Source organism: Equus quagga, chromosome 2 (assembly GCF_021613505.1).
Source record: "Equus quagga isolate Etosha38 chromosome 2, UCLA_HA_Equagga_1.0, whole genome shotgun sequence".
In the NCBI taxonomy this organism is placed as follows: Eukaryota; Metazoa; Chordata; class Mammalia; order Perissodactyla; family Equidae; genus Equus; species Equus quagga.
This window is the reverse complement of record NC_060268.1, coordinates 144542968-144559754: the sequence shown is the minus strand read 5'-3', so window position 1 is coordinate 144559754 and position 16787 is coordinate 144542968. Positions and strand designations below refer to the sequence as shown.

At 34.9% G+C, this 16787-nt stretch overlaps 1 protein-coding gene across 1 annotated transcript in view; it reads right to left on the bottom strand.

Annotated features, from left to right (window-relative positions):
* PTEN (phosphatase and tensin homolog) overlaps positions 1-16787 on the bottom strand; it is a gene marked incomplete at its 5' end in the record, with an annotated part of 91006 nt that overhangs the window by 57235 nt on the left and 16984 nt on the right. The window contains one exon of the mRNA XM_046652820.1: positions 9128-9212. Within this exon, the coding sequence (XP_046508776.1) occupies positions 9128-9212 (85 nt within the window). The remainder of the gene's footprint in view (positions 1-9127; positions 9213-16787) is intronic.

The window sequence follows — 16787 nt, the reverse complement described above, 5'->3', positions numbered from 1 at the left end:
AAATTGGAAAGGAAGAAGTAAAATTATGTGTTTGCAGACGACATAATCTTAAATGTAGAAAACCCTAAAAATTCCACACAAAAAAATATTAGTACTAATAAACATATTCAGCAAAGTAGCAGCATACAAAATTAATACACAAAAATCGCTGTATTTCTATAGACTAATAATGAACAATCCAAAAAAAAAGAAACAAAACTCTTTACAATAGCATCAAAAAGAATAAAATATTTGGGAATTAACCAAGGAGGTGAAATACTTGTACACAGAAAACTACAAAACACTGTTCAAAGAACTTAAAGAACACTGAAAAGGAAAGACACTGCATGTCCATGGATTGGAAGACTTGACATTGTTAAGATTTCAGTACCACTCAAGGCAATCTACAGATTAATGCCATTCCTACCAAAATCTCAATGACTTTTTTTTGGCAGAAATAAAAAATTCCATCCTAAAATTCATATGGAATCTCAAAGGGCCCTAAACGACCAAAACAATTTTGGAATAGAAGAACAAAGTTGTAGGACTCTAAATTTCTGATTTCAAAATTTACTACAGAGCTACAAAGTGTGGTACTGGCATAAAGACAGACACATACTAACGGAATAGAATAGAGAGCCCAGAAATAAAACCCTGTATACATATCAAATAAGTTTCAAGAAGTGTGCCAAGATCATTTAATGGGGAAAAGACAGTCTTTTCAACAAATTGTGCTAGGAAAAATGGATATCCACATGCAAAAGCAGTAAGTTGGACCCTTATCTTACACTGTATGCAAAAATTATCCCAAAATGGATCAAAGACCTTAAACTATAAAACTGTTAAAAGGAAACATAGGAGAAAAGCTTCATGACATTGAATTTAGGGATGACTTCTTGGATGTGAGGGCACAGGCCAAAAAAAAAACAGGTAAGTTGGACTGCATCAAAATTTAAAACTCCTGTGCATCTAAGGAGACCATTAACAAACTAAAAAGGCAACCCACAGAAGGGGAGAAAATATTTGCAATCACGTATCTGATAAGAGATTAATATCCAGAATATATAAAGAACTCCTAAAACAACAACAAAAAAAGAACCCGCCCAGTAACCAAAGACCCCAAGTTGCCAAGGCAATGGTGAGAAAAAAGAACAAAGCTGGAGGTATCACAATCCCTGACTTCAAAATGTACTACAAAGCCATAGTGATCAAAACAGCACGGTACTGGTACAAAAAGAGGCACAGAGATCAATGGAACAGAACCAAAAGCCCAGAAATAAAACTGCACGTCTACAGACAGCTAATCTTCCACAAAGGTGCTAGGAACATACAACGGAGAAAAAACAATCTCTTCAATAAATGGTGTTGGGAAAACTGGACAGCCATGCAAAAGAATGAAGGTAGACCATTATCTCACGCCACACACAAAAATAAACTCAAAATGGATCAAATTCTTGAAAATAAGTCCTGAAACTATAAAACTCCTGGAAGATAATATAGGTAGTACACTCTTTGACATCAAACTAAAAAGGATGTTTTCGAATACCATGTCTTGTCAGACAAGGGAAACAAAAGAAGAAATAAGCAAGTGGGAGTTCATCAGACTAAAGAGCTTCTGCAAGGCAAATGAAACCAGAACCAAAACAAAGAGACAACCCACCAACTGGGAGAAAATATTTGCAATTATATATCTGACAAGGGATTAATCTCCATAATATACAAGGAAATCACACAATTGAACAATAAAAAAACAAACAACCCAATCAAAAAATGGGCAGTGGATATGAACAGACATTTTTCCAAAGAAGATATACAGATGGCCAATAAACACATGAAAAGATGTTCGACATCACTAAGCATCAGGGAAATGCAAATCAAAATTACACTAAGATACCACCTTACGCCTGTTAAAATGGCTATAATCACTAAGACTAACAATAACAAATGTTAGAGAGGGCGTGGAGAGAAGGGAACCCTCATACACTGCTGGTGCGAATGCAAACTGGTATAGCCACTATGGAAAACAGTATGGAGATTCCTCAAAAGACTAGAAATAGAACTACCATACGAGCCAGCTATACCACTACTGGGAATCTACCCAAACAATTTGAAATCAACAATCCAAAGTAACATAAGTACCCCTGTGTTCATTGCAGCACTATTCACAATAGCCAAGACATGGAAACAATCCAAGTGCCCATCGACGGATGATTGGATAAAGAATATGTGGTGTGTACATATAGTGGAATACTACTCAGCCATAAAAAAGACAAATCCATCCCATTTGCAGTAACATGGAAGGACCTGGAGGAAATTATGCTAAGCGAAATAAGCCTGACTGAAAAAGACAAACACCAGATGATTTCATTCATATGTAGGATATAAACATCCACACGGACCAAAAAAACAGTTCAGTGGTTACCAGGGGAAGGGGGGTGGGGGGGGGCACAGGGGGTGAAGGGGAGCACTTATGTGGTGACAGACAAGAAATAATGTACAAGGGAAATCTTATATTGATGTAAACTATTACGAACTCAAGTAAAAAAAATGTTCTAAATATTAAAAAAAAACATCTAATTCATAAATGGGTAAAGGACTTATTAAACATTTCTCCAAAGAAGATAAACAAATCATCAACAAGCACATGAAAAGATGCTCAACATCACTTAACATTAGGGAAATGCAAATCAAAACCACAATGACCCACTTCACACTCATTTGGATGGCTGTTATCAAAAAAAAAAAAAAAAAAGCCAGAAAATAACATATTGGAGAGGATGTAAAGATACTAAAACACATGTGCATTGCTAGTGGGAATGTAAAATGGTATAGCCAGTATAGAAAACAGTATGGCAGTTCCTCAAAAAATGAAATACAGAATTACCATTTGATCCAAAAATTCCACATCTGGGTGTATACCCAAACTAATAAAGTAAACATTCGAAAAAATACTGGAACACCCATGTTCATACTACTATTACTTACAATAGTCAAAAGGTGGAAGCAAACCCAGTGTCCATCGACAGATGAATGGATAAACAAAATAATACATACATATAATGGAAGGAAATTCTGACACATGCCACAACATGAACTCCGAAGACATTATGCTAAGTGAAACGTCAGTCACAAAAAGACAAATATTGTACGATTTCATTTATATAAAGTACCTAGAATAGTCAAATACACAGAGACAGAAAATAGAACAGTGGTTGCCAGGAGGCAGGAGTAGGGGGGATGGGAAGTTACTGTTTAATGGGTACGGAATGATAAAAAAAGTTTTAGAGATGGATAGTGGTGATTGTTGCACAACAATTGAGTGCACTCAATGCCACTGAAGTGTACACTTAAAAATGATCAAAATGGGGGCTGGCCCCGTGGCTGAGTGGTTAAGTTCGCGCGCTCCGCTGCAGGCGGCACGGTGTTTCCTGGGTTCGAATCCTGGGCGCGGACATGGCACTGCTCATCAAACCACGCTGAGGCAGCGTCCCACATGCCACAACTAGAAGGACCCACAACGAAGAATATACAACTATGTAACGGCGGGGGGCTTTGGGGAGAAAAAGGAAAAAAAATAAAATCTTTAAAAAAAAAATGATCAAAATGGTAAATTTTATCTTACATGTATTTTACCACACACACAAAAAATGACTCGTCTCCAGCTTTATTTCTGCTTCCCCCAAATAGCAACCACACCTCAACTCCTTGGATTCTTTTTCCTGGTATTTAATTCAGCATTTCCACATAACATATACAATACTACTTCGTGTAGGTTTATCAATTACCCACAAATTTTCTGCCATGGTGGAAGAGGCTTACAGAACCAGTACCCCCACACGTTTCACTTCTCTTAATCCCCCTTAAATGGCAATATCACAATTTTGGGTTAAACCACCAACACACGTTATTAATTGCTTCCTGTTTCTAAATCACCTAGTTTTCTGAGGATCTATTGCATTTTTTTCCCCAAATATTTCAATATCCACCTCCTGGTTCAATTTTTTTCCCTGAAGCCCTCTGTCCTACTGCTCCAATTAGAACTGGTTGTTCTTCAGCTTGTGGCACAGCTGTCATTCTGGGACTTTCCTTTGTTGATTCTAAGCTGGATCCTGTTTACTGAAGCCCTTTTCTTTCATGGTTTATTCTCCTGTTTTGCTGGGGCACATCTTCTAGCAACCTCTTAAGAAATGTTACACAGGCACACATTTTTTTGAATCCTTGAATGTCTTTTTTTCCTACTTTTGTACTTGATTGATGGTTGGGCTAGACACAGAATTCTAGGCTGAATGCAGAACTTTTGAAGTGCTGTTCCTCCATCTTCTATCTTTAATTCTACTGCTAAGAAGTTAGACACCATTCATATCCCTAATACTCCAAGATGATCCTGAAAGCTTTTGAGAAATTCTCATTATTTCTGGTGTTCTTAAAGAAATTTCAAAATAATGGCCAAGCATTGGCCTGTTTTCATTTATTGTGTTTGGTGCTATTTAGGTCTTTTCAATCTGGAAATTGAATTTTCTAAAGAAATTTTCTGGTGTAATAATATCAGAGAAGACCTTCCTTTATGATTTCCTACACTATGTATGGGCCAACGCTGCATTAGGCCAAACAAAGAACATAAACAGGCTAGATTAGCTCCAGAGTTTCCAGTTTTTGCCCTCTGATACACAGGATTATATGGTTATTAAGGAAATCAGCTTTGGACTCTGACAGACCTGGAGTCAATGCTCAGTTTCACTACTTACCAGGAAAGTTAACTTCTTTTAAACCATCTAGGAAATGGGAATAAGTTCACCATAGAAATTTAATAAGATGACACGTGTAAACTGCTTATACATCAGTTATATATGTATGTAAATAAATGTACAATAAATGCTAGTCATTATTAAAATATCAAAAATTGGATTGGTGCAGATAATATAAACACTGTCAAATCCATCAAGGCTCTGCTATTTATGAGGAAATAAGAATAACAAAAGAAGTGGGGAGGCAGCCAATAGATACAGGGTTTTTTGTTGGGGTGATAAAAATGTTTTGGAACTTGACAGAGGAGGTGGTTGAAAACATTGTGAAGATACTAAATGTCACAACTGTATACTTTAAAATGATTAATTTTATGTTATGTGATTTTCAACAAAAAAAGAAAGAAAGCAGGAAACATAAGTAATAAGAGAAGAAGTCAAAAGTTGCTGGCAAGGAAGAATACAATTGACATTCTTTCCTCTTAAATTATTTTGAAACTTTCCTTTAAATAATCTCTTTTCAATTCTTTTTAACTGAATAGCCAATAATGATGTTGGTACTTCCTTTTTTATTAAAGATCAACATACAATTAAAGTTGATTGAGAGATCACCATATAATTAAGAGAAGAATATTTGCAGTTTCTTTAGGAAGAAAGTGTATAAAACAGTACAAAAGGAAGGAGACGGACTCTTGAATCAATAATACAGCTGCTTATATATGGGTAAAAAAAAGCTGATAGTATACAAAACTACGGATAAAGTCTTTTTAAAAAAATCACTCCATATCAGAAGACTGAACTATAAACACTTCCTTATAATAAATATGGGAATTTTCCCACATCTAAAACCTTTCCAATAAAAAAGGAGGAACTAAATTATTTCCTAGTGATTCAGACTGGGGGAAAATGTTATTACATGCATCTTTTTTCATTTTCAACATTTCCCAAATTGTGCTCCATGGAACACTGTTTAGAGAGATGTTATTTAATATACTACAAAAGAAAAGAAAGAGAAGGGGGAAGGGAGGAAGGGGAAGAGAAAGGGAAAGAAAAGTAAAAAAAAAAAGGAAAAGGAAAGCAGCATGTTAGAATTTCACTCTTGGGAGATTTACAATGCATAGTAGCATATTAAAGGTTCTGCAGTAAGAAAGCCAGTTCACCTCTATTAAACCTACGTTTTCCTGATTTATTAGGTACAGAATAATAGTTCTCAAGCTATGTCTGTTAAACACATGAAGCATCAATTTGTTAAAGACTGCTTAAGATTTATAACAGATAACATATAAATTAGACAACTTCAATATTAGCCTGAGGGATAAGAGTAACATACATATCAAAGAAGAATCAATTATCTGAATAAAACATTGTTTCATATTACCAGCTGGTCAGAGCAAGAGCTTAGTAGCAAGAAAGAAGATGAAGAGAGGTGGTAACAAGACTAAAAGAAGAAAAAACAATCTGGGAAGGGTTGGCTCTTCAACTTCCCTTCTATGAGATGTCCCTGTCCTGTCCTGTCAATTTTGATTCCTTATTAAACACAACATTTGCAGTTAAGAGAGTAAAAGAGTCCGGATTGCTTCACTTTTCCCCCTTTCCCTTTTTGTTCACTTTTTACATTAATTCCTCATCCTAGCAGGTTACCTCAAAAGAAGTTAAATATTTGTCACAAAAGTACTTCAAGTACCTCAAGTATAAAATTTCATATTGTCATAACAAACCATATTCCCAAACAGTTAAATAAGACTGGACAATTTAAGCATGAAGGAATTTGCAATTTGAGTTTATTTTACTCAAAGATGTACAACAACAACAAAGTCTGAAGTCTGCACCATATTTCCTGTTTGGGGGAAAAATAATAGGAAAAATACGGAACTAGAGAAGAAAAGATAATTTTAAATATTCTTTAAACATCTCAACAGAGAGAGCAAAAGAAAATCCAACTGAAAATAGTTTTGTTAAACGAAAAGTTAAAACAAAATAAAGACATTTTTCACTGAAACGTTATCATCTTTGAACCAAAAAGGAATCACTACTGTCTCCAATATGGTGTGAACCAATCAAAGAAATCAATCACTTAGGTACTGGAGACAGCCATTCCCTTGGAGAGGCTAGTCCTAACAGGCAAATTACTTAGGAATTATTTATTTTCATTTCAGTCCGTAGGAAAAACTACGTCTTCCCTCCTACTGTTCATCCTTTCTCTCATAAAAGAAGGGGAGTGGAGTGAGTAGCTGAAGCCAACAAAGCCTTCCTGGCCATTTATCCCCCAATCAAAAAAAAAAAAGAAAGACAACACAACCACAACATAGCCGATAATTCATTTTTATATGCTATTACCATTACCATTCCATAGGCGTGACAAGATGAGTTGGCTAAAGCAACCATTAACTAAATATAACAATCCATACTTATGAAGTTTTTTTAGGAATAAGAAATTTGAAAAAGTCAAAAGCTAGATAAGATAAACTAGATACATTAAAGCAGACAGAATAAATGTCAACTTTGGGTACTGATTACAAACTACATGTGCGAATCCTGATTTAGAGGCATAGAGGTTATGAAGTCAGAAGATGACAGATAAAAATACTTCCTAGAATAGTATTTTCTTAGTGAAGTTATTGCAATCTATGGTCTGATAATCAAATGCATAGATCCAGAAACCAGACTTTATCGGTAACCTAAAAGATGATCAGTCAGCCTCAGTGACTAATTCACAGTCAGAAGAGACTAATTTACATTCAGAAAAAAACAATATAAAACCTAGCACACCAGATTTACTAACCACAAGAATATCCTTACAGTGATCAGAAAACTTGTCCTCTACTCAGAGTATTAATACTCTTTTTCAGTATGAGTACTGATCTGACTTGGTTGAATCAGTACTTGGCTGAACACAGAATTATACTAATGTGAAGTTAATCACCTTATGAGATATTTCATGTAGACCATTAAGAGGCCTGAGAAACACTCCTGCACCACAGTAGGGAGGGAATACATGTCTGGTAACTGCACTGCTCACTTCCCAGATTTTCCATCTCTCTTGATATACTTCTTTCATTCTTTTTCCTATCACCCACTGCATTTCCTGCAGATGTGTATTATCATTGATTAAGCCATATCAAGCTGTTACTCTCATAGCTCTGCGATGTTAAGCATCCTTCCACTGCGTCCTAACTATGAGAAGGCAAATTCATTTCCCTATTTTCAAGTTCTTAAATAGTACCTCTGACAGCCTCATGTACCACCTATAATTGTAATAGAAACTATAAAGAAGCAGTTTTGGGGTTTTTGTACATACTGAAATTTAATTCTGAACACAATATAAACACTACAAAAATCCAACTGGACACAACTCAATACTGAAAAGTGTAAATATACTTTGGTTCAAGCAAATTGCTAAAAATTAACCACTTAGAAAAACAACTTATGGCTAGCTCATATAAGGATGTAGTTAGACTTACATACTTACACAATTATTATAAAAGGATTCCACATCTGCATAATGCTTTACTAAGGGCTTTCCCATCCATTATAACACTTAATTCTCATAATCACCAAATATTTAAATTGAAAGTCTCCAAGAAAGATACTTCCGAAAGAGGGTAAAGGGAATAATTCAGAATTTTAACTTTTAAAAGCCATTTGAGTCCCTACTGACAATTTAGAGTTAATTTATTCATACATATATATTTTTGCTCTGAAATCAGAATACTATTAAGACTATTCACACAGCAGAGACAAATTGCTTCTCTCATAAAATCTACCAGGTACTTGTGGGTCATGAATGTATTAAAAAACTAAATGGGAGTTGAGAAATATTGTTGTAAACTGAATGATAATTACACTTAGAAAATTATAAAATGGACAAAATTAGGCTTTGGTATGCCCAGCAACTGCTTTCTAAATTGCTTGTACCAAACACTTCTTCAGGTGCTTGGTACACATATGCCCAATTATAAACTGTTCTACGTAAAAATACACAGGTATCAGTTGCCAGTATCCGATATAACTGATAGTAATGTAACAGTTATCTCTACCTTAGAATGAATAAATTTAAGTGAATAAATCCACTCAAGGATTTTAAGCCTAATCTTCAATTGTGAAATAAAAGACAAAAATCCTATTATAATGGAATCCAGACATTAACTTGGTGAGAGGCATTTTATAGAGTCCATGAAATCATACCACATATTGCTGATTACGTAAAAGGTCAGTTCTTATCAAATGAGTTGTATCCCATTGAAGTCCATTAGGCACAGTAAGCAAAAAAGGCAGTTACAGAACACCAACATAATGAAAATAAAGTTTACATCACAAAGTACATCTTTTTCTGTGGTTTAGAAAAATGAAAACACAATATGAACATAATACATTAACATCTGAAACAGAAAATTAAGAGTTCTTACCTTACTACATCATCGATATTGTTCCTGTATACACCTTCAAGTCTTTCTGCAGGAAACCCCATAGCAATAATGTTTGGATAAATATCTGAGTACTTAAGTTAAGGAAATGTCTGAAATATGCAACAACACAAATTACTTGTAGACGTTTTAAACCATTAGCTGATTATAAAAAGCTTTCCTCTCTACAGCTATGCTAATAAAAGGGTGTCAAAGTGTGCTTGTTTAGAAACCATCATGTGTAATTAAGAAATAGAGGTAAATACATTAATTCAAAGAAGATCCTCAAAACAATTATATAGTAAAAATAATTTCCAAATCCCTCTATTTAATATATTAAAAATGCACCTAAGGTAAAAGGTCAATTCCACATTCACAGTATTCAGGTATACATGCAAAACAAAAATCTCAGACTTTACAAATCATACAACTAAAGCATTTGGGGACAAAAACAAAAAATCAAAATATAAACAACAAACCTGCTGCACAACTTCTAATTTTTCATGATTATAAAAACTACCAGGGTACAGAGAAAAGCAGATACAATTAAGAATCAGGATGTCAGATTTAAGAGCTGCCTATGTCTCTAACCAGCTATATAATTTGAACGAGACATGTAACCTTTCTAGACTTCAATTTCCTATTCTACACAGTGATTAGGTTGAGACAACCACTAAGATCTCTTCTAGCCCTTGGTATTTATGACTTGATAATAATGAACTGAGGTAGAAATTTATTCTCATTTCAAATCAAGGTAATCAATATTTAGCATGCCCATTCTATTCACTTATACAATTGGCATAAAAACAAACTTCCACACTGAAGAAGAATTCATATTAAACTAACCACAAAAAACCAACAACCACCAGAGGCCGGCCCAGTGGCACAGGGGTTAGGTTCACACATTTCCCTTCACGGTGGCCAGGGGTTCACTGGCCCGGATCCCGGTGCAGACGTGGCACCGCTTGGCAAGCCATTCTGTGGTAGGCATCCCATGTATAAAGTGGAGGAAGATGGGCACAGATGTTAGCTCAGGGCCAGTCTTCCTCAGCAAAAAGAGGAGGACTGGCAGCAGATGTTAGCTCAGGGCTAATCTTCCTTAAAAAAAAAAAAATCACCACAACCTACATTTCAATGCATTTTGCCCATTATACCAGCTTCTCATTTCTTCTTGAGCTCCACCCTCTTTAATCTCATGATTTTCTGACAGACCTCTCACTCCAGTCAAGCTTATCTGCCTAAAGCCTCCCTTCAAGATCATCTCTAAAGTTCTCCCCACACCTACTTCTGGACCCATTCATCTTCCAAATACAATTCAAAATTCACCAAATCCAGTACCCTTTAGAAAGACCTTTTTCCTTTACTTTCTGCTGCACTCACATTATTGATTCTAGTATCATTTTCAATACAAAAATCATTATCAAATTACTGAAAGCTTCTATTTTGATATTATAATTTAAGAAAAGGTTCTAGGTGTGCTGTATGTTCTATCTATAAGATTACTATGTACTGATTGGACAGATCTACAGAATATTTTTTAAAACACACACAGCAGGGTATAGTATGCTACCTTTTGTATAAAAGAAAGAATATTTTATAAAAGAAATATTTTTTGATAAAAGAAATATTCAAACATATATTTGTTTGACTTTAACCCTCCTCCCAACACACACACATGCATGAGTAATAACTGAAAAACTAATAAAAATGGTTGCCTCATAGAAAAGGGGAGGGAAGGGGAGAAGCATACATTGAAAACGGCCAGAAACAAATAAACCTGATTAAATATCAAATTGGTAACCAGCAGAAGGGATTTATTTCAAGGGTTATTTGGACACTGCAATCTTACTGTACTTCTTGGTAGGAAGTAATCTAAGAACAAAAAAAACACAAAGAATTTTAAACTTCTGACTGTTTCTAGTACTATCAGTATTGATATCCACAAACTTTTGTTTTATATTGTAGGAAAATGCAATGAAGTTATGCTAATGATTTTAAGATTCATAATTATTAGGGTAAGAGAAAAGAGATATTACAAAATCAAAAAATCAAGTAAAAACATTGAAAATATCAATACGAACTCGTTTGTAAAAACCTATTATTTTCTAGGTCATTTCACTGAAATGGCCTGAAAGCATGTTACCTTAGCAGTAGGTAAACACTCCTAGAACCCAGATTCCATCTCTAATATCTAATATCTAAAAGATACCAAATTCCTTGGAAAAACAGTTTACGCTAGGTCTAGGGCAGAGAAGGTACAAGGCGAGCCTGGGGTTTCTTTCTGTGCCAGAGAGCAAGGAAGGCATACAGAGATTAATGGTCTGTACCAAACAGACATAGGAGCTAGCACAGACAACCCAATGACTGAAGTTGAGTATCAAAGAAAAAAATTAAATTCTAGTAAATTAAAACACCTTGACTAAAATGAAAATCCCTGAGTCTAAAAAGGATACTCACAAGAGAAAAAGTTAGAACAAAACAACAAAAAAATCCTTTTCATTTATCATTTTTTGAGTGGCTCTTGGCATAGTTTTTACTTTGAATATTGGTAAAGGGCCGATCCTGCTTTTCCTGCAGGAACTGTATTTCACGGCAACCAAATAGCTCCATTTCATAAGGTAAAGCTCTACTTTACAGAAAAGTTACTAAACATAAAAGGACAGAATTTTAAAAATCACACTTTGTAAGCTGTAATAAAATTACTGATTTAGGCAAGGAGCAATAAATGGTGCTAAACCAATAGGTGAGTGGATGATGAAGAACTGAACTTTCTTATAGAGCCAAAATAACACTACACAAAATACTTTCTAATGTAAGGAGACAAATATAATTAATCACGGGCAGAAAAGACAGTTACTCAATTTCAGCGGTCAATCTCAGCATCACCAAGAAAGTCAGGTAGAGAGCACATGACTTTTGATGTGATGCAACATGAAGGACACAGCACCATCTACGACAGCCAAGTTACCTTCAACCTGAGCATCCACCAAGCATTTAGACAGAAATCTTAATTTACAGAAAACAGATGAGAGAGAAGAACAAGCTAAACGACATTATGAGAGAATAAACTGGACAAATTCGAAGTCTGTAGAACATGACCCAGTTCTTTTCAAATATCTTTTTTAAAAGTCAAATATCATTTTACAACGTGGAGATGGGAGGGATGGGTAACAATCCTTGATTTAAAAAGACTCAAGGGTTCTAATAGCTAAGTCCACAGGTACAATGCTGTTCTGGATTTTGTTTTAGACAAAGCAGCCATAAAACACGTTATTTGAGCCAATTAGAGAAATTTTAATATGATCTGGTATTGGAGGAGACGAAAATTTACTGAAATGGAAAAGTAGACACTATTGACTGAAAAAGAAAGGTTTCAAAGAGAACGTACAGTGATACCATTTCGGTAAAAGAATTCATATATATATCCATATAGACATATGTAGACAAAAAGATTACAAACTAAGGCACTGAAAGTTATAATCTCTAGGTGGTAGGAATATGTATTTTTTCACATTTTTGCTTGTTTTGTATTTCCTATTTTGGGCACAATGCACCTGTACTGTTTCCATAACAGATTTTTAAAATGCTTTATTTTTGCACCTTTGTATCTTCAGTCTCCAGTGGGCACCCATGATTACGTTTGTTTTACAATTACTCCAAGTCTGTTTACTAAGTGTCACGACAAAATATTTTCTTGCCCATACAGGGCAAGACTTAGAATCAGCTCTGTAGGTAGTTTTAAAAAATGCTAAATTTCTACCAAAAAATTATAATAAAAGTACCCAAGACTTAAATACCATTTACTATGTGTCACAAACAATTTTTGTCACTATAAGACTACAAAAAGTCACCCCCAACCTCAAATGGTTTTTCTACCATAAAGACTCCAAAAGAAAACTGTTAGGATTATCATTTTCAATATCACAAATATCAGCTCTCATCTGTTATTCTCACATAAGAAAGTAGCCCCACCTAAAAATGTAGCTCTTGTCAAAATGCTTTAGGGTATTATATCCATTCATGAGAAAAAAAAAAAAAAAAAAGCAGAAGAGAATGGAAGTTTAAATCAAGCCTGTAGCAGTACAATTCCCAAAAGTGAATAATCTTTACTTTTTAACTCTGTCTTGGAGCACAAACTTAAGAAAATAGGAAATGACAGTCAGAAAAAAATGAGGCAGTAAAAATGAGGGAGCTTAGCCTTATACAAAAGCATAGAAGTATAAAGGCCCCCGAAATGCATTCATTTTATCCAGGACTAAACTCAGATTTATGCTTGTACTATGAATACTAACTAGGTGGCAAAAGACTTGGTTAATTTACTTAAGAAAACTATTTGTCTATAACCGTACATAATGAGGATATTATGTGCTCATTAAAGTAAACTCAGTTGGCCCCGTCTTTCATTCACTTAACTATTCAAACACATATTGAACATTCTGTGCAAGGGACACTGAGAATATAAGCAAAGACTACTGCACTCAAGCAGTTCTATCAGGGAAGACAGACACACAGACCTACACCTGTGCCAAAGGCCCTATTAAATATAAGATCAAGATATTTTAAGAGCTAAAGACAGAGGGAATAATTCTGTTGGGACGCAGATAAAGCTTCACAAAGTAATATCTTAGATAATTCTTAAGAAGTCAGTCTCAAACATCAGCAGACAGAAGAAGAAACGAGCAATTATAACAATCCAAGCAGAGGCTATAGCAGAGATAAGGAAATACATAAAATATTCAGAAAAAGCGAGCAGTCCAGTACAGCTCACACACAAAGCTTTATGGAAAAGGTGGCAAGACTGACAAAAAATCAGATCTAGTTTTTTTTTTTTTGAGGAAGATTAGCCCTGAGCGAACTGCTGCCAATCCTCCTCTTTTTTGCTGAGGAAGCCTGGCCCTGAGCTAACATCTGTGCCCATCTCCCTCTACTTTACATGTGGGACGCCTACCACAGCATGGCTTGCCAAGCAGTGCTATGTCCGCACCCGGGATCTAGATCTAGTTTTAAGGAAGCCTTGGCAGGGAGTTCAATTTAATCAGAGTCAAAGGCCAGGATCAACACGGGAGTCTCTCGCAGACCAACAATCCAAACCTTCCTTTAAACAGAATCTAGGAATTCAGTCTTTTTAAAGTTTCACTTTCCAGATTCTCACCTTTCCTATTCATACAATTTGAGACTTTACCCAAGACTTTGGCATCTGTCATACATTAGAAAGATATGCCAGACAATATGCTAAATACATGCTCATTTAATTGTAACAATTCTATGAAATAATATTACCATTTCATAGATGATGAAATTGAGGGTCAAACAGATTGGGTAACCTGCCCAAGGTCCCAAAACCACTAAGTAGTAAGTTATGATTCAAATCCGTTATGTACATAATTTCAAAGCTCAAGCTTTTTATACTATGTTGCCCCACAAAAGGAGATTAAGATTTTTTATACTTCCAAATCAATAATAAAAATACAAAATTTTCAATGGAAGTAGGTTCAAATGAAAGTGATTTACTAATCAAATGTTAAAACTGAAAAACTTCTGAAAGACACTACTACAAAAACCTACTGGCATTTCCAAAACTGATGTCAGCAACTAATGAGAACGTAATCTTTAGGGAAATATTTTTTATGCCAAGAATTAAACCAATAAACAAAATCTACTATACGATTTTCTTGCTTCCCCATACGTCAAAATTTTTAATGACTTTTTTTAGGCAATTTAAACCAAATAACTGAGAAATATATATATATGATTTCTAATATAAATAGCCTTAACCTGTACTTATTGGATATTTCTTTCAATAAGGAATAGTCTTTTAAATGAAATTTTCATCTAATGACTTAAGTACTAAGCATAAAGAATTATACTAACTAGGTCATTAAAGGAAATCAAGTATCTTTGCCACCTAGTGACCTGCTTGCAAGAGGTATGGCACCATGGTTAAGAACACATGCTGCACAACCAAGTTACCTGGACATGAACCTCAACTTACTGAGTAACTTTGGGCAAGTTACATACTCTCTCCGTGCCTGTTTCCTATGTAAAACGGGGCTAATAAAAGTACCTATCATTTAGAGTCATTGTACGGATTAAATGAGTTAATACATGAACAATGCCTAGAACACGGTGATCACCTGAACAAATGGTTCAGCCCTAGATCATAAGGGCCTACCATAAGCACTTAGGTTTTTTTTTTAATGAGACTAACTGCTGAATAACTTAATCTTTCTCAAAAGCATCAAAGCCTAACAGAAACTTTACTCTTTGAAATCTTTACTGTACCAATTTGCCTTTTAAGTATTTAAGAACATATGTAAACTAGGGGCCGGTCCTGTGGCCAAGTGGTTAAGTTTGCACGCCGGTTCAGATCCTGGATGCGGACATGGCACTGCTCATCAGGCCATGCTGAGGCAGCGTCCCACATAGCACAACCAGAGGCACTCACAACTAGAATATACAACTATGTACTGGGGGGCTTTGGGGGGAAGATGGAAAAAAAACCAAAAACGAAGATTGGCAACAGATGTTACCTCACGTGCCAATCTTTAAAATATATATATACATATATATATGTAAACTATTACTCAAAAAGGAAAAAAAAAAACCTTCTTTCCCCATAATATCAGTGGCTACTGTACACGCAATAAGGAGAGAGGTGGAAGAAACGTATACATGGTACTTCCCTATCTAGCCTAGGTTAGATGGCCACCATAGCTACAGGAGATCTCAGATAACTGGACGGTCTTTTTCTCCCCACCTTTGTTTTGTTTTAATTGAGGCATAATTTACATACGATAAAATACACAGATCTTAAGTGATCAGTTGATGAGTTCTGAAAATTATACATATCCTGTTTGGACAGTCTTGATTCAAGTGCTACAACAATCCTCATCACAGGATAGTCTCAAAGAAAAAAATAATAATAAATGGTAAATTAAGTTATAAAGTCTGTCCACAGATGTCACTTTAACCCAAAATATAACTGACCTATTATAAAATAATGTGGCTACTATATGAGCTAAGTAAATTTTTGCTGGCTGGTCTGAGGATCCAATCATAACTTAAAACACTAAAAATATGTTCCAAGTTACACCTAATTAACAAAACATCTTTCAGAAAACAACGTGAGTTGAGATCTCATGACTCTACCTTAACTCAAAACTTTATTTGAGCCTAAATTAAGGGGTTTATACTATTAATTTAACTAGAATTTTCAAATAGAGGGTAATAACCAAAAAAAAGCTCCCTAAATCTTATTTTATAACAATGTGTTCCTGATATGTAGACTAAATCTTCAAGTATGATGATTACTACAAAGAAAAAGAGTTGCGGCAAGTTTCTTTATAATTTTATAATACTCAATATACAGATATGCTTACCCCTAAACAACTTAGACACTAAAATGCAGTGCTAGTACACAAACCAATAACTATTTTTTCCCTGCCATAATTATTTTAAAGAAAATTATTTCTACAGATCACATATAAATAAGCTATTTTAAAATTCTAGTTAACTGAAAGTTATAGTAACAATCTGAAGCTATAAAATACATGAAACATGGCTGGCCAAGTAGAACGTGACACACAGATTTAGAAAGGTAGAGATCAAAAAGCATCAAAAACTAATCTGAAGTTGCCTGGCCCAGAAGGAGAACAGTAAGCTA